Raw genomic sequence first — 17,755 nt, forward strand, 5'->3', positions numbered from 1 at the left:
TTTATTTTTGTAAAGAAATTTAAAAATATCTTTAATTATTTATACCCCACGGACCACTCTCTCTGTCTCTCCGGAACAAAAGGTAATGGAGAAGCAACCAGAGCGCGGGTCCCACACCCCCTTAGCTATTATCATTACTCCACAGATCAGGATTGCGTTCACTACACGCGCATCGTTAACTCGCACTTCATAACATCACACGCGTATTAAAACGCGTGAGAAACAGGAGTCCTTGTTTTCTCAGATGACGACCACAGTCAGTCCTCTCTCTCTACTCCCTTTCCCTCTTCTTTTAATTTTACAGCCTCGAAACGACGCCGTCTCTTACCAACCTTCTCCACCTCCGGCGGTAATTGTACGACACAGTTTCGCCGCCTTTTCGGTAAAAAGAATATCACGAAGACGGTGAAGTTCTTTTCTCTCTTTTGTCTCTCTTCTCTACTCCCGAGACACTTACATCTAAATAAAACCACACCTGTTTTTTTTTCTCTCTCTCGATTTCACTGAAGGTTTCGTCTAGACAAAAGAAAAACAGCTCGAATTACGCTAAAGCTCGAGACTTGGGAAGATCATCGACTTTGGTTTCTTTGTCAGTTCGGCAAGTTTAGGTCGGAGGGAAAGAGGATCTCAGTTTTTTTCTCTTTTGGGGAGACATAGTTGTCTTTAGCTTTTAGGTTTTTTTTTGTTTTTGTTTGGTTTCTTCCGTGTGATGTTAACTGGTGTTTGTGTTGAAGAAGAAAGGGAAGTAATCATTTACCCAAAATGCATTTCACCAAGCTTGATGACTCTCCCATGTTCCGCAAACAGGTTTGTTTCTACATATCTTGGTCTCTTTCACCTTTGTCCTCATCTCTCGAGTCTTTTAGCGTCTCAGGTTAGAGTTTGGTGTCATATCAAGCAAGATTTATCCTTTAGGTTGTGAAAAGATACAAACTTTGGAGCCCTTAGGATGTGGTAATGTCTGGAATTTTGGGGTTTCACCGACATTTATACCCCTAAACTACTATAATGGAACTTCTGTGTTATCTTCTTACTTGTATTCTCATGCTCACTGTTTTAATTGGAGTTCTTGCTATATACTCTAGATGAGCAGAAAAGATTACAACTTTGATGTAAAGAGAGTAACTAGCGTAGCTCAAGTTCTGTCCAAAACCTGCTCTGTGTGATGTACTTCGCCTTCTAGTTATGTGCTGTTCTTACTGTGTTACATATCTTTTTTTTTTTTTTTCTTTTCTTTTCTGAAACAGTTACAAAGCATGGAGGAGAGTGCAGAAATATTACGGGAAAGAAGTCTAAAGTTTTACAAAGGATGCCGCAAATACACGTATGCTCTACATTTTCGCAAATATGTAGGATTGTAGATGTACTTCTGGCTCAAACAGACATGAGAACATGTCTTCTAACACAAAGATTGTCCTTGATTTGTCAGTGAAGGGTTAGGCGAGGCATATGATGGAGACATTGCTTTCGCTAGTGCACTTGAAACATTTGGTGGTGGCCATAATGATCCCATTAGTGTGGCTTTTGGAGGTATGCCTCTGACTTCAGTAGCATATATCTGTTGAAAGTTGGAAAATAAAACTAGTTTCATCGAAGGTGATAAATAGACTCTAACTTGCCGTGACAGGACCTGTAATGACGAAATTTACAATTGCGTTGAGGGAAATTGGGACGTATAAGGAAGTTCTTCGGTCACAGGTATGCTAATAGTTTTGTCTTATTTAACTGGAAATGGTCTTTACATAGAAATTGCTTCACCTTTAGACATTGTATAGATTTCCAAATTAGATAAAGTCCTATCAATCTTGCTGTATATGTTTTGATGAGTTCTCATTGTCAGGTGGAACATATACTGAATGACAGATTGCTTCAATTTGCCAATATGGACTTGCATGAGGTTAAGGTACAAAGCTTCTTTCTTTCTTCTTGGTCCTGCTTTGGATAGTCCAGATATTTCTTTTTCCCATTTGGATATGTAATCCTGAGAGATCATTTTTCTTTTCCCCAACAGGAAGCTCGGAAGCGCTTTGACAAAGCTAGCCTTACGTATGATCAGGTATCCCTATGGTCAGGAAAAGTTTTCGTCTTCGTGTTCTCGACTCTGTTGGTTTCTGTTTCTAGTTTCGAAGTGAACTGATTAAGTTTCTATTGTGCTTTAGGCCCGTGAGAAGTTTCTATCGTTGAGGAAAGGTACAAAAAGTGACGTTGCTGCTGCTTTAGAACAGGTATGATGCATAACTTTAGTTGTTCCTAACATTTGAATATCAAGTATTTAGTTTTTCTTTTGTCTATGTGTCACTAACATATTTTGACACTGTCAGGAACTTCACACTTCGAGGTCTATGTTTGAGAAAGCTCGATTCAACCTTGTAATATTCTTTTGTTTGATCTTGGTTATTAATTTCAAATCAATATACCCTCTTGTCACATTAATGCTAATGTTGGAATAATCTTTTGTTTTCTTTGGTTTCCCTTATTCATGCTCAGGTGACTACTCTCTCAAATGTTGAAGCTAAGAAAAGATTTGAATTTTTGGAAGCAGTCAGCGGAACGATGGATGCACATCTTCGCTACTTCAAACAGGTAAGTTTATCAGCTTCTTCACAATTTTCTGAACACTAAAATAGTCTGAGAAGATTTGTGTAAAATCTGAATGTGGTTACTTTCAGGGTTACGAGTTACTGCATCAGATGGAACCATATATCAACCAGGTCCGTTTAGTTCTATGAACTTTTCTAAGATCATTTATGAGTTTTAACATGTTATTAATGTGCTGAGAACGCTTAGATAGTAGCATTTAGGAAAATATTTATACTTCAACTCTTTAATTCTTTTTGCAGGTGTTGACCTATGCACAACAGTCCAGAGAGAGATCAAATTATGAACAAGCAGCACTTGACGAGAAGATGCAGGAGTACAAAAGACAGGTTGATCGAGAGAGCAGGTATGGTTCAAATAGTGCTAATGGATCCCCAAATGGAGATGGCATACAAGCGATTGGTAGAAGCTCTCACAAAATGATAGACGCCGTAATGCAATCTGCCGCAAGGGGAAAGGTTTAATTAATAAATCCTTCTTATATATGAATGAGACACCTTCACAAGAATGCTATTAACGTTTCATGCTACTTTCAGGTGCAAACAATACGGCAAGGTTATCTCTCTAAACGCTCTTCAAACCTGAGAGGAGACTGGAAAAGACGGTTCTTTGTTCTTGACAGCCGAGGGATGTTGTACTATTACCGGAAACAATGTAGCAAACCATCTGTGAGTTTTGTATTTATATAATCTTTTATTTGTAAAAAAAAAAGCAGAATAGTGCAGATTAAATATGTTCATTTGATGTTTAGGGGTCTGGGAGCCAGCTCTCTGGACAGAGAAACAGCTCAGAGCTTGGGTCTGGACTTCTAAGCAGGTGGCTTTCTTCGAATAATCATGGTGGAGGAGTGCATGATGAGAAGTCTGTAGCTCGGCATACAGTGAACTTGCTTACCTCAACTATTAAAGTAGACGCTGATCAGTCAGATCTGAGGTTTTGCTTTAGGATCATTTCACCTTCAAAAAACTACACATTGCAGGTTTGATTCAGAGAGTGTTTGTTTCTTTGTTGCTGCCTTTAGACCTTCAATAGTTTTCACTCAGTGTTAACTTATTGTTTGTTAGTGCAGGCTGAGAGCGCACTGGATCAAATGGATTGGATAGAAAAGATCACTGGGGTTATTGCATCACTGCTTAGTTCTCAGGTCCCTGGTAGCCCCATGGAGAGTGGCCACCACCGGTCCGCTAGTGAAAGTAGCTCATATGAAAGCTCTGAATATGATCACCCCACTACTGATGAGTTTGTATGTGAGAGGAGCTTTATGGGGTACCATGAAAGGCCATCTAGAAATTTCCAGCCGCAACGGTCCATTAGAAAGGGTGAGAAGCCCATTGATGTCCTGAGAAAAGTCTTTGGGAATGACAAGTGTGCGGATTGTGGAGCTCCAGAGCCAGACTGGGCTTCTTTAAACCTAGGTGTTCTTGTCTGTATCGAGTGTTCTGGTGTTCACCGTAACCTTGGTGTGCATATATCAAAGGTATGTGATAGAAGAATCTGAACATGGATGGACCTTTAGTTTGAAATCAGTTTAGAGCAATTTGAAAAATTTGGCTGTTGGTTACAGGTTAGGTCACTCACTCTGGATGTGAAAGTATGGGAGCCATCTGTTATAACTTTGTTCCAAGCTCTTGGGAATAATTTTGCAAACACGGTCTGGGAGGAGCTGCTTCATTCAAGGAGCGCCTTCCATGTCGATCCAGGCTTAACAGGGTAAAAAACCTCCGTTTATAATTCAAATGTTGACCCTCTCATCCAAAGCTATAAGAACCTTAATCACAAGAATGTGCAGGTCTGATAAATCAAGAGTGCTGGTCACTGGAAAACCTAGCTATGCTGATATGATATCTGTCAAGGAGAAGTATATACAAGCTAAGGTTTGTAAGCTTCTTACCCTTTGTTTGATTCCTTATGTCAGAGTTTATTTAGAACATTCTTTTTGGTCATTCCACAGTATGCTGAGAAGCTATTTGTTCGGAGATCAAGAGACTGTGACTTCCCACAATCAGTTGCACAACAAATGTGGGATGCAGTTTCTGCCAATGATAAAAAGTCTGTTTACCGTCTTATCGTCAACGGTGAAGCCGATGTGAATGCTGTGTATGACCAACCATCTTCCAGCTCTTCGTTAACGCTTTCCAGAGTAATGTTAATACCTGAGAGGCCACCAACGCGCGAGGACGTGCTACTCAAGTTAAGAAACGAGTTGCTCGATAGAACTTCCTCAGGATTCTCTTCAAGTATTCCACCAGAGGAGACTGGAGGTTGCTCTCTGCTTCACTGTGCTTGCGAGAAAGCAGACATTGGGATGGTGGAGCTTTTGCTGCAATACGGTGCGAATGTGAACGCTACGGATTCAAGTGGGCAAACGCCGTTGCATTATTGTATCCTCAGAGGCAAAGCGGTAGTTGCAAGACTGCTTCTCACGAGGTAATCTCCCAACGTATTCTCTTGGTAGATCCTATTGGTAGTAACACAGATTGAGTTAATGTTGCAGGGGAGCTGACACGGAAGCCGTCAATGGAGAAGGAAAAACGGCTCTCGACATTGCTGCAGAGTCGAAATTTACTGATTCAGAAGTCCTGTCTCTCCTCTCAGAAGCTGCAAACGGTTACAATCACAGACAGTGCTGATAAAAAGACACAGAAAGAAGCTTAAGGGCATGGAAGTCTTGGGAGATATGTTTCAGTCATTACTTTCAGGGCCTCTAATTGTCCTCATCCTACACTTGTCTCGAGCATGCTTAGCCTCCATAGTATTGTATGTTTTGTGATGGATATAGGCTGCTTAATGGGAAGTTATATTGTGTTGTGTCGTTGTGTGTATTTGATGTGTACGACTATAGCATCCTCAGTTTGTGTAAGCAACTTGCGGCTTGTTCATTTCTTGCAGAAGTGTTGACCATAAAACGATTCATTAGCTATATATATAATCTATGGTATTGGTTTTGAATCTCTGCCCACATAAGAACCGATTCAAAGCTAGTAAGATCATATACCAAAACAACATCTGAGCTGAGAGATGATAGACTTGTACAAGAACAAAACAGTCTTCAAAAACGTGTTCAAATCTGAAAACAAAATCACTTTGAATAAAAGCAAAAGTTTTTACTTTAGCCAAAAAAAATGAACTTAAAATTATAATTATTGAAAGGACAGTAAAAGGAGAAAAGCAAATTATTCTCAGACAAACAAAGGGAACATCTTTTGTGTAATAATCTCATACGCTAAGACAAAGTTGCACACATTCCCAAGCCTCCCTCCCATCCAACGGTTCTGCATCTCTTTTAGCTTATCTAATTCAACGGTGGAGATCTCCTTCTCGCATTCTCCCCTCTTCACGGAACTCGATGTCTTTGCTTTCGGCCACTCATGACCAAGCAACGAGAGCTGCCTTTCGTACGCGTACGTGGCGACGGGACCCATGTTTAGTATGACCATCTGACATATGAGGTCCCACTCTAAGGCGGGAACCCATTTTTCCTCTTTTCTTGTATTCTTTTGGGTGTAAGTGTAAGGATGGTCATGCTTTTTTTGAGGAGAGAGAGAGAGAGAGAGTTCACGGTCTCGCAGATACTGTTTCTTGAAAAGAGGTCTAGAGTGTGTGTGTTGTTTCGTTTGTGTGTCTCTGTCTGGTTGCTAGATAGTTTTGTTTGTTTGGTTCATCGTTTCAACCACAAGATATGTAGAAACCAAGGGAGAAAAAAAAAACATCATTGAAGTTTGTTCCTTTTGATTATTTTGAGACATAGTTTGAGTTTCTGTTTGTAGCTTCTTGGAAAATTTCAGTTTTTTTTTTTTCAATTGTGGAGGAAAAGAGGGAGAATTTTAGATAAGAATCTTTGAGCCAATGGTTCCATTCATCTTCTTTGTAAAGATTTTGAATTGAAGATTCCCTTTTCTCTTTTTTCTTTCTCTTTCTCATTGGTTTTCTCGAGAATATATTGGTGTGGGTTTGGGAGAAGAAGAGGATAGGAAGAGAGAGAGCTTCACTGTAGAATTAAAAAGATTTCACTTTTTTCTGCTTCTTTTAGCTTTGAACACAGCTTCAGCTTTTGTGTCCGAATCTTGAAAAACTTATATGCTTTTTTCTTTCCCTTCAATGGAGCAAAGAGGAAGAAAGAGATATTGCAACACTGTCTATCTCCTCTTGTTCATCTTCTTAGTCTTCTCTTCAAGAACAACCTCAAGCGCAAGTTGTCGGCGAAGAGCTGTGAAACACTTATCCACAGCTCCACCTTCATCTACACCACTCGAATCAAGAATCACTACCAAGGTTATCATTGTTAGCATCGTCTCAGGGGTTTTAACAGGATTCTTCTCGGCCTTAGCATTAGCTTTCTTGGTTCGTTGCACTGTCAAGTACCTGAAACAAACGCCAATTCTCAAAGGCCCTGTGGTGTTTTCCCCTAAGATCACACCTAAGTCTCTCCACGCAGCTCTTGCTAATGGTATCCAGTTGCTCGGCTCAGACCCTAACGGTAAATACTACAAGATGGTGCTTGATAATGGTCTAGTGGTTGCGGTTAAGAGACTAGGCTCGCTTGAAGGAAACGGCGGCTCACCAGAAGCAGCAACTAAGTCGGTTAAGAGAAGGCTGCAGAAGGAGCTTGAGCTTCTTGCTGGGTTAAGGGACAGGAACCTGATGAGTTTAAGAGCTTATGTCCGTGAATCAGATGAGTTCTCGCTGGTGTATGATTACATGCCGAACGGTAGTCTTGACGATGTGATGACTAAGGTTAGAGCTCAAGAACTAGAGCTAGGATGGGAGATAAGGCTGAGAGTTGCTGTTGGAATTGTCAAAGGGCTTCAGTATCTCCATTTCAGCTGTGAGCAGCAGATTCTTCATTACAACTTGAAACCTACGAATGTGATGTTGGATTCTGAGTTTGAGCCTCGGCTTGCTGATTGTGGATTGGCTAAGATCATTCCTACTTCACATACATCAGTGTCTTGCTACTCAGCTCCTGAGTCTTCTCAAACTAACAGGTGCTTGCTTAGAATCAACGCTGTCACCTCTTGAGTTAAACTCTCTTTTACTAACGTTGGTTTGCTAATCATTGTGACACAGATATACAGATAAAAGTGACGTCTTCAGCTTTGGGATGATACTGGGTGTTCTTTTAACCGGGAGAGACCCTACACATCCTTTCTGTATAGAAGGTGCAACCGGAGGGAGCTTAGGACAGTGGCTGAAGCATTTGCAGCAAACGGGAGAAGTAAGGGAAGGTTTAGATAAGAGTATTCTTGGGGAGGAAGTGGAGGAAGACGAGATGTTAATGGCGTTACGGATCACCATTATCTGTCTTTCTGACTTTCCAGCAGATCGGCCTTCAAGTGATGAGCTTGTACACATGCTTACACAACTACACAGCTTTTAGCCCAATGTTCTTGTACCAAACATATCTGTGTAACATATGTAGTTGCATCTCAATATATTTCTTCTCTTATTGATTAAAATAGATCACACAAATGGTCCAAGAAATTGTTCTCATAACAAATGAAAAGTGTAAAACAAGTAGTAGACAACAAGGAAGTTCTTAATGAACGTACGTAGAACTCAGAAGCAATACAATGAAAAATGCAGATCAAGCAATGAGCTGGTCAAAGTCAATTGTCTACTTGCATTGTCCTAACAGGTGACCCATTGCCAAGTCTGGGTTGTATCAGTAACTCCGAGAGGTCACCGCTCTCAAAGAAGGATTTGTGAAGAGCCTCAACGCATCCTTCAGCTTCGTCATCATTTACTATAAGCGAAATGTTTACCTGCAAGAAAGAAATTTTTGTTAGGCGTGTACTTAAAAGAGAGTTTTGTGATAAGCAGTGTATTATTGTTACCTTGGATGCTCCTTGTGATATCATCTGGACATTGATACCTTTTGTCCAAAGAACATGAAACGCCTGCATGAATTCAAAAAAAAACAATTAGGTAAGAAATGTCTTTCTTGATGAGAACATTCAAGGAGGGAAGAGATCTACTAACCCTCTCTAAAATCAGGGAGGAGTGTTGAACATTCCCAATTAAAGAGATTATAGCTCTTCCTTTAGAAAGATTCACAACTGCAATTTTCTCAAGTTCCTCTACTACATGATCAAGTTCCTGTTACAGGGAAAGATCTTTGAGAAAAGCATACTTTATATGGATTGGAAAATAAAGTGTTTGGGATTGAACAAGAACTCGCCTGTTGAATCAGTTCCCTGCTCCAAAGTTTAGACGGGTCCAATGTCAGAGATAAGCTGACTTCACTAGTGGCAACAACATCTACGGATATTTCAAGGTCCTCAAATATCGAAAATACCTGGCCAATATAGTGAGGTTTTGTAGGTAATGTTAATTATTAACACTATAATTATAGACTGGAGAATACCACATAAATGTACATGCTTACCTTTGCAAGAAAGCCAACTTGCCCAAGCATTCGGGTGCTTGCTATATCCAGCATGGTCACATTGCGTTTCAGAACAATGCTCGTTAAAACAGTCTGTCATATGAAGAAGCATAAGTTTTAGTTCTCTGTGAAGGACATGAGCTGCATAAGAGATAACAAATTTAGAGACTCTAAACCTTGGTCATGTCTCTTGTTTTAGTGATGATAGTTCCAGGAGCTTTAGGGTTATAAGAATTTTTAACCCTAACAGGAATCTCACCCTCTCTTGCTGGCCTCATTGATTGTGGGTGCAAGACCTGCAGCAACAATTATAATTTTTTACTTGAATCACTGTACAAATTTTCTGTGTTGCCGCTAATAACTGCCAAGTAGAGTGGGACCTGTGCACCAAAATAAGCAAGCTCGGCTGCTTCATCGAATGTTAGAAAGGGTACTGGTGTAGCTCTTTTGTAAATAGTAGGGTCACATGTTAGAACACCATCAACATCTTTCCACACCTACTCCAAACAAACATCCAAACTTAACAGAGATGTTTAGAAAAAAAACCATTGAGCTTTAAGGCTGTAAAAGAACCTGAATCTCTTGCAAACCTAACGCTTTGCCAATTGTGGTTGCCGTCAAATCACTGCCACCTCTACCCAAGGTAGTGACCGCACCAGTTTTCCATCCCTATTATTGATTTTTAACTAATTAGGCAAACCACACAACAACTTGAAATGCAAATTCTGAAGATATCAAACTTTTAGCAAAATACCTTCCCAAGGAAACCCGTTATGATAGGAACAGCAGGATCATGCATCCAATCATCATATAATCTCTTGGCAACAGCTGGATAAGTTGCTTCCAATATATCCCCATTTGTGAAATCATCCGTGGTAATGAAACCAATTTCAAATGCATCATACTGCAAAGTTGATACTCTAGTTAGCTACTAGAAAAAAATGTATGAATTTGATTGTGCACAAGAAAGCTCAAACAAAAGTTTAATGACCAATTCAAAGTATATACACTTTCAGCCTGGTTCTCATATTAGTCAACAAAACAAAATATATATACTACTTCCAGAGAGAACTAAACAAATACTAAAATATGATGGAGGACATACTTGGCGTGCCTTGACACCGATTTTATTAAGATACGCTGCGAAAATCCTTGTGGACAAGCACTCTCCAAAAGAGACTAAGTAGTCTCTGGTTCGAAGTGTCAGCTCCTTCATCATCGCTATACCTTTCAGGAGTTGCTCTAGTTCTTCCAAAAACGCTGCAAAATGTTTTCCCAAATTAACAAAAAAAAAAAAAAGCAATAAATGTAGTAAGGCTCTTGGATTATTACCAAACTCATCACAAATGAAACATTAATGAGCCTACTTAAAATAGCAAGAACAAAGCTCCAAGTGTACAAAGTTACATGAGCAAACAATACTATTCTTACATGTAACAACAGAGGGGTCGATCTTGAGCTCTTTCACTGTCCTGAAACAACAACAACAAAACACATTCTTTACCAAAACCAACATCGAGCAGAGAAAGTGATACTTTAATGTAGAGTGAATCAAAACCTGAGATGCAATTCCTTTATAACGCTCAATTCCTCAATCTCAGATGCATTAGAGACACCACAGCTCACAGCCTTCTCTCCCGCCTAAACTAACCAACAACTCAGAAGCTCAAACTCAAAACTTTAAACATCAATAACAAAGTACAAAGGAGAGAGCTTTCAGACATTACAAGCAAGAGATTGTTGGTTGTCTTCCCCATAGCGGAAAGAACAACGACCGGACTCTCTTCCGGAAACGCCAATATCAAATCCGCCACTTCTCTCATCCTCTCCGCCGTTGCCACCGAGGATCCACCAAACTTCATCACGCACGTGAATCTCTTCTCTTCCACCTCCCTCTCCTTTATCGCGCCTGTCTTCTCCTCTTCCATAACAGCTCGCACAGTGCCTTTGAGACATGAACCCGAAACATTCCTTGTGCAGGAGGAGGAGCCATCTCCAATGGACAACAAGAACTTCCTCGGGCTTTTCAAAGCTGTGAAACCGACACGAGTCGGAGAGATCGGTAGCGTCGACGAGTTCCGGTGGCTGGTGAAAAGAGCATTGCAATGACACCGAACCCTAGCAGCCGCCATCGGAGAAGAAGAAGACCGAGAATGTGTATTGATAGAAGTGGAGAGAAATCGTACGGGTTATTAGACGCCAAAGATGAAAACTTTAAACCCTCCTTTTCAGTTTTATACCTGAAAACGCTGTCGTTTTTATTACCAACGATGATTGGTTTCGAGTCTTGACCAAGTTAGTTGTTGTCTGTTACCTGTAATAAAACAGAGCTTTGCTCTTTCATTTGGTCGGAAAAAAAAAGCTTTAAACTTTTTTTTTTTGGTAGAAATTTTCATTCTTTCAATCAACCAACAATGACGACGATCCTCACTTTACAATCCTCGCTAACCCCTTCACGAGCTCCGGTTACAAAGCACGCGAATTTCAATCAGATTCCGTCGTGGGTTTCTCTGAAATCGAGCACTTCATCTGTAAAACTCGAGCACAAGCAAGGGCAAGTCGAGAATCTTCATCTGGTCTCCTTGTCTAAACACGGCAAGCTCAACGAGGCGTTTGAGTTTTTCCAAGAAATGGATAAGGCTGGCGTCTCCGTCGCTCCGTACTCTTACCAGTGTCTCTTCGAAGCTTGCAGAGAGCTAAGGTCTTTATCTCACGGGAGAGTCCTCCACGATCGAATGCGAAACGACTGTGAGAGTCCTTCCGTGACTCTTCAGAACTGTGTGTTGCAAATGTACTGTGAGTGCGGGAGTTTGGAGGATGCAGATAAAGTGTTCGACGAAATGCCTGAGTTAAACGTAGTTTCTAGAGTTACGATGATGTCTGCTTACGCAGGACGAGGTCTTTTGGATAAAGCTGTTGGTTTGTTCTCGGGGATGTTAGAATCAGGAGAGAAGCCAACTTCTTCTGTTTATACTACACTCTTGAAATCTTTGGTGAATCCTAGGGATTTAAATGTTGGTAGACAGGTTCATGGTCATGTTATACGTTCTGGGTTATTGGGGAATGCGTCTATAGAGGCTGGGGTCTTGAACATGTATGTGAAATGTGGTTGGTTAGTGGGTGCTAAGCTAGTGTTTGATCAAATGGTAGTGAAGAAACCGGTGGCTTGGACGGGGTTGATGATAGGTTATACTAAAGCCGGAAGAGCAAGAGATGCTTTGAAACTGTTTGTGGATTTGGTGACGGGAGGTGTTGAATGGGACAGTTTTGTGTTTTCAGTTGTTCTTAAAGCATGTGCTTCTCTTGAAGAGGTTAATCTCGGCAAGCAGATTCATGCCTGTGTCGCTAAGCTTGGACTGGAGTCTGATGTCTCTGTTGGAACTCCTCTCGTTGATTGTTACATCAAATGTTCCAGCTTCGAGTCTGCTCTTCTTGCATTCGAAAAAATCAGTGAACCAAACGATGTTTCCTGGAGCGCAATCATCTCTGGATACTGTCAGATGAGTCAGTTCGAAGAGGCTATTAAAACTTTCAAGTCTTTGAGAACCAAAAGTGCAGCGATTCTAAACTCGTTCACTTATACTAGCGTGTTCCAAGCGTGTTCCGTACTTGCAGATTGCAACATTGGTGGCCAAGTCCATGGAGACGCTATAAAAAGAAGCCTGGTTGGTTCTCAGTATGGAGAAAGCGCTCTCATTGCGATGTATTCTAAATGTGGATGCTTAGATGACGCACGTGCAGTCTTTGATTCAATGGACAACCCCGACGTTGTTGCTTGGACGGCTTTTATATCAGGTCATGCGTACTATGGAAACGCCTCTGAAGCTCTGAGATTGTTTGAGGAAATGGTGAGGTGTGGCATGAAGCCGAACTCAGTGACTTTTATTGCCGTTTTAACCGCATGCAGCCACGCTGGTCTGATTGAACAGAGCAAGTATTACTTGGACACGATGCTTCCAAAGTACAACGTGGCTCCAACTATTGACCATTATGATTGTATGATAGACATTTATTCCCGTGCGGGACTATTAGAGGAAGCACTCAAGTTTATGAAGAGTATGCCTTTTGAGCCTGATGCAATGAGTTGGAAATGCTTTCTAAGTGGGTGTTGGACGCACAAGTATCTCGAACTGGGGGAGATTGCTGGTGAGGAGCTTCGCCAGCTCGATCCAGAAGATACAGCTGGATATGTTCTCCCGTTTAATCTGTATACGCAGGCTGGAAGATGGGAAGAAGCTGCTGAGATGATGAAACTAATGAACGACAAGATGCTAAAGAAGGAACTGAGCTGCAGCTGGATCAGAGAAAAGGGCAAGATTCATCGGTTTATAGTGGGTGATAAACACCATCCACAAACTCAGGATATCTATGAGAAGCTCAAGGAGTTTGATGATTTTATGGAAGGTGATGTGTTTCAGTGTAGTATGACAGAGAGAAGAGAACAGCTTCTTGATCACAGCGAGAGACTTGCCATTGCATATGGGTTGATATCGGTGAATGGCCATGCCCGTGGACCTATCAAGGTATTCAAGAATCTCCGGGCGTGCCCAGATTGCCATGAGTTTGCAAAGCATGTGTCTTTGGTTACAGGACATGAAATCATCATCCGAGATTCTCGAAGGTTTCACCATTTCAAGGAGGGGAAGTGCTCTTGCAACGATTACTGGTGACTGGTGATCTTTAGTGTCTGTATTCGTATATGTAGAATGAGTCTGCAAATTAAAAAGAGAGTGCAAACGTGGATACATTACAAGTTAAGTAGTGCAAATGCAATTCTTCAGTATACAAAACTGGATTAACATTTTCTTGACTGCAAAAGTACTCGAACCACACAAGAAGAAAGATATACAATACTGTCAAAGATGTGGTAACATGACTGTTCCGGAATCCTGGGGTCCATGCTCATGACCTACTGGTTGGACCTGGAGGCTTCCCACAATCTGCGTTCTATCCGGCGCTTTCTTAGCTCTGTTAGCCCTTGCTCAACTGAAAATTAGAACTAACCAATTTAGCCCTTATATCCGCTTTTGGCTATTAAGTAATTTGGTATGTCAGATTGTACCTTCCATGGCGTCATGTGAAGATGGAGAGTGTGCACTCCTGCTGATCCAGAATTGAAGACGTTCTCTCGCAATGTCCACATCTATGCCAAGGGACAGGGCTCTTCTCCAAAAGTATGTGAGCCAAGCCTGCAAAATGTTCCAAAGGATTCGTAGCGTTGGGATTAGAGAGATACCAAGTTGTGCTAACGAAATTAACTTCAATAGATCCAAAAGTTACATAGATGACCAGAAAATTATATTAAAGAGAAGATATAGCAGGGAGCAGAGAAAGCGAGAAAGGGTTTTTGGTTCTGTACCTCCTTGAAGAGAACATCTTCAGACTCTTCTGGACTCAGTTCTGCAAATAACAGGCAGGCCGAGGTCAGAGTTATCCTCAAGAATAACGTGTATGCACTCTTTGTGGAAGTAGTACATATGAAATGTCAACAAAGAACATTGACATTTAATTATGTATTTATTGTCCTAATTTTATCAAGAATTTGTTATTGTAACGTTGTTGATTGTGCATTTTATCAATATATGAATTTCATAACACCAAGATGTTGACCTATAAATTCAGTGACATAAGCTTAATAAACTTACCAAGTGCCTCCAGTAACTTAGGACCACCTGGTGATTTTAACTCTGAAAGGAATCAACCAGAAAATACATCAATTGCATATCAAAGAAGCATATACATGTAAGATGCCACAAAAGAAGATGTTCACTATCATTTTAACAATTTTAATGGTGAAATGAATGCTGGCAAAAAAAATCGCTTTCTCTGGCTAATGAATGAGCAACATACAGTTATTGGCAAAAACTTAGTTCAAGAAGAGCTTCTACAGAAACCTACCCGGATCAGATAGTCGAAAAGTATTGGCCAACCTTAGCTGGGCTAGTGTAAGAGTTATGGAAACTTCAACCTTCAAAAGAACGAGTAAAGTCAATGAGAAAAATGAAAGAGGGAATGCATGAACCAAAACGAGAGAGAGCATGAGAATAAACCTTTAAAGAAGCTAGCTCCTTCAGACCCATTTCCACAGAGAGCATACTTTCAATATTCCCCTCTCCTGTTAGATCATTTATATCCTGAACGAGCTGGCTCCTCTTCTCGCTCTCCTCAGAATCTGGTCAAGAGTATTCCATAGCCAAGAGATATGCTTACAGTGATGAGAAGTGATCAAATCTTAGAAGAGAAGGTAACAATGACTGAGTGATTGTTACCTTTTTCCCAACTTTCTTCCTTAGCCTTCTGCCCAGCTGATAGCACAATTTCGAAAGGAAGAGGTGCCAGAGATGACCAGTATTCGTACTTAGATGTAGCGATGTCCGAACATATGCCTGAAATGCAAAGACAAATGATGGAACCAATGTTCTAGGTGTGTTACTAAGATGTATGTTTGTTATATACACATCTAGCCCTTACCATATCTGGCAGCTAAGCCCCAGTACCGAGCTAGCCAGCACCGCTTAAGAACAACTTCCTCCTGAAAAGCATACAAGGGTCTGTTACTTAAAGCGGACAAAGCTTATATTGTAAACCATAGAAAAACATGAAAACGGACCATCTCTTTTGGGGTCAATATCATTCTGTGTGTCATTGTTCGTAGAGCGTTGACTTCAGATTCTGCTACTTGAAGTTGTGCTACTACACCAGCAGCCTCTTGTTTTGCACTCTGAATCAAAAATGAAACAAAAAAACATATAAGATGCCAACATTTTCATTAACTAGTACCTCACAATAAATGTGACACACTGATGGAAAAAAATGGCTTACCTCTACTTGAGCCCGAAGAGCAGTAGTCTCCTTATTAGCCCCTTCTCTATTCTGCCTTGCATCTTTAAGGGCAGCCTGTCACAGAGTGAGTGCTAGTAAATCTAAAAGCCACAACAACATATTTATACTTGAAAACAAAACCTGTCACAGAGTGACTTTGGAGTACCTCTCTTTGACGCAAAGCAGCTTCTTTTCTGCAGCATTAAGACAATGTACAATCAAGTAAGCATTTTAAATTCAACCAAAAAAAAAACTAAGAAACTGGCAAAAAAAATGGTAATGAAATTGACTACCTGCTCAGAAGTTTAGCTTCCAGAGATACGCCTTCTCCCAAAGAAGTCACCTAAAGTTTGTCTCAAGTGTGAGAACAGTATTTAAAAATAATTTTTTTTTAAAAAGCATACGGACACGTTTATCTTTGCTTTCCAGTTACCTGTTTCTCAAGCTCTCTCACCCTGGCTTCTGCTTCCTTGCATCTCTCATCCTCAAGCCTAAGCTGTTAAATACACTCAAACGTAAAAAACAGATCTACTGTTGGAGATAGATAGAAACCAAGCAGGAGAAGGACTTTTTACCTTTTCAAGAATACTCTCATTCTCCTCTTGCAGCATATCGAGCTGTAATGCAAAATAAACTCTCAGTTTCCATATTCACCATATAATATCTACACATCAAAAGAAAAAAAAAAACATACTTCATCTTGAAGTGCGGATGCTTCATGCTGATCTTTCGAATCTTTTGCACTAAGATGCCCAATCTCAGGTAAAGCCCTGCCAATGACAAACAGATCTCTCAATCATGCACACAAACTCAACTAGTTGCAAAAATTGCAATGAAGATAGGTTGAGGATTGGATCTTCACCGCTTTTCAGTCTGTTGATTCCTAGGAGTTACAACAGGTAATGGAACGGTAGCTTGGTTCCTTTGAGACAGTTTGCTAGGCGGAACAGGTGGTTGCTGTGATGCTCGAACAGACACGGCTGGAGAGTTCCGAGAAAACTGATTACCACAAACAATCAAATCTCCGATTACAAAACAAAAGTGATCATCTTTATTAGTTTCCTTTACCACGAACATTCCTAAAATGGTAATAATCGAGGTCTCAATCAATATCTCACATTCCAAAAATAGAAACTTTGAAAAATGAGCAAACTTGTGGTCAAGTCAACAGATTTACCGCAGGGGAGGAAGATCTGCCGATCTTGGGAGGAGGAAGAACAGCAGAAGCAGCAGGTCTAGGTTTAGTAGAAGCATTGTTTCTCGTGAAGGAGAGAGGAGGAGCGCCGTAGCGGAAATCTAGGTCATCGCCACCGACATCGTCTTCGTCTTCGTCGTCGTCGGTGGTCTGCGAAGCCATGACCTTCGCGAGCCTCTGAGCCGCGGCTTTGGCCGCCACGTTCTGAGCTCGCTTGACGTTTGACATTCCCGTGACGGAAGACGATCGAGCGTGGTGGTGACGCGCCGGAGAGGAAGGAGCGGCGGCGGCATTGGGGGTGATGGAGTCGCCGTTCCATTGGCGGAAGTAGCTGGGGCTTTCGGTGCGTGCCCGTTCCATATGGAAGCACGAGATGCAGAGACCTAGATCTTGTTGGTGATGGTGGTTGTGTTTATGGAGTCGGACAAAAGACAACTTTGTTTTTTTTTTTTTTTTTTGCTAAGCAAAGCTTGAACAGAACAAAGAGAGTTTAGTTAAGTCTAATTCTGATTAGTTACTTACCCGAGGAGTAAAACTAAAGTTAACAGTGGGATAACTTAATTGTCTTCAAGGCACGTGGGTTAAAAAAAAAAGTTGACAGAGAAAACAGCAAAGAAAAATTACTATTTTGAGTATTTCTCCCACTGAAATTTTAATGATTTCGATTTTATATTGGCAAGAAGGTTTTTCTACAACGAAATTTCAGTAAAGGATTTAGTTGGTGTTTTGCAGATTGTTCGTAATCTTGATACGCA

General features: G+C 40.8%; 5 protein-coding genes across 7 annotated transcripts; 3 read left to right on the plus strand and 2 right to left on the minus strand.

Annotated features, from left to right (window-relative positions):
• The first annotated feature begins 229 nt into the window (after positions 1 to 229).
• Positions 230 to 5,547, plus strand: LOC106372304 (ADP-ribosylation factor GTPase-activating protein AGD3). Of its 2 annotated transcripts, none has more exons than XM_048769230.1 (20): positions 230 to 405; positions 510 to 608; positions 738 to 807; positions 1,248 to 1,324; positions 1,430 to 1,530; positions 1,628 to 1,698; positions 1,841 to 1,903; positions 2,012 to 2,056; positions 2,160 to 2,225; positions 2,322 to 2,369; positions 2,488 to 2,583; positions 2,670 to 2,711; positions 2,841 to 3,056; positions 3,135 to 3,266; positions 3,350 to 3,577; positions 3,668 to 4,075; positions 4,163 to 4,308; positions 4,379 to 4,472; positions 4,550 to 5,025; positions 5,093 to 5,547. In XM_048769230.1, the coding sequence occupies exons 1-20, from the start codon at positions 245 to 247 to the stop codon at positions 5,226 to 5,228; spliced, it is 2,775 nt and encodes a 924-aa protein (XP_048625187.1). In that variant the 5' UTR covers positions 230 to 244; the 3' UTR covers positions 5,229 to 5,547. The 2 variants fall into 2 exon arrangements, with proteins under 2 accessions (XP_048625187.1, XP_048625188.1); XM_048769231.1 differs by having other exon boundaries at positions 4,388 to 4,472.
• Positions 5,548 to 5,750: 203 nt separating this feature from the next.
• LOC106372308 (inactive leucine-rich repeat receptor-like protein kinase CORYNE) lies at positions 5,751 to 8,054 on the plus strand. The gene is made up of 2 exons (XM_013812487.3): positions 5,751 to 7,583; positions 7,666 to 8,054. Exons 1-2 carry the CDS (start codon positions 6,676 to 6,678, stop codon positions 7,973 to 7,975), a joined length of 1,218 nt encoding a protein of 405 aa, XP_013667941.1. The 5' UTR covers positions 5,751 to 6,675; the 3' UTR covers positions 7,976 to 8,054.
• Positions 8,018 to 11,195, minus strand: LOC106372306 (aspartokinase 1, chloroplastic). The gene is made up of 13 exons (XM_013812485.3): positions 10,711 to 11,195; positions 10,542 to 10,624; positions 10,415 to 10,455; positions 10,089 to 10,243; positions 9,738 to 9,887; positions 9,557 to 9,652; positions 9,364 to 9,480; positions 9,160 to 9,279; positions 8,984 to 9,076; positions 8,777 to 8,893; positions 8,578 to 8,694; positions 8,433 to 8,495; positions 8,018 to 8,360 (listed from the first exon to the last, which is right to left on the minus strand). The coding sequence occupies exons 1-13, from the start codon at positions 11,113 to 11,115 to the stop codon at positions 8,205 to 8,207; spliced, it is 1,713 nt and encodes a 570-aa protein (XP_013667939.1). The 5' UTR covers positions 11,116 to 11,195; the 3' UTR covers positions 8,018 to 8,204.
• A 36-nt stretch (positions 11,196 to 11,231) lies between these two features.
• On the plus strand, positions 11,232 to 13,786 carry LOC106372305 (pentatricopeptide repeat-containing protein At5g13270, chloroplastic). The gene has a single exon (XM_013812484.3). The coding sequence runs from the start codon at positions 11,398 to 11,400 to the stop codon at positions 13,651 to 13,653; it is 2,256 nt and encodes a 751-aa protein (XP_013667938.2). The 5' UTR covers positions 11,232 to 11,397; the 3' UTR covers positions 13,654 to 13,786.
• On the minus strand, positions 13,710 to 17,502 carry LOC111198025 (coiled-coil domain-containing protein SCD2). Of its 2 annotated transcripts, none has more exons than XM_022709706.2 (17): positions 16,983 to 17,502; positions 16,668 to 16,804; positions 16,500 to 16,575; positions 16,381 to 16,422; positions 16,239 to 16,301; positions 16,099 to 16,148; positions 15,972 to 15,999; positions 15,806 to 15,880; positions 15,594 to 15,704; positions 15,455 to 15,515; positions 15,253 to 15,369; positions 15,034 to 15,155; positions 14,882 to 14,951; positions 14,629 to 14,670; positions 14,343 to 14,383; positions 14,046 to 14,172; positions 13,710 to 13,969 (listed from the first exon to the last, which is right to left on the minus strand). In XM_022709706.2, exons 1-17 carry the CDS (start codon positions 17,358 to 17,360, stop codon positions 13,893 to 13,895), a joined length of 1,617 nt encoding a protein of 538 aa, XP_022565427.1. In that variant the 5' UTR covers positions 17,361 to 17,502; the 3' UTR covers positions 13,710 to 13,892. The 2 variants fall into 2 exon arrangements, with proteins under 2 accessions (XP_022565427.1, XP_022565428.1); XM_022709707.2 differs by having other exon boundaries at positions 16,668 to 16,884; positions 16,983 to 17,204.
• Between the last annotated feature and the right edge of the window lie 253 nt (positions 17,503 to 17,755).

The sequence above is a fragment of the Brassica napus genome, chromosome C9, assembly GCF_020379485.1.
Source record: "Brassica napus cultivar Da-Ae chromosome C9, Da-Ae, whole genome shotgun sequence".
NCBI lineage: Eukaryota > Viridiplantae > Streptophyta > Magnoliopsida > Brassicales > Brassicaceae > Brassica > Brassica napus.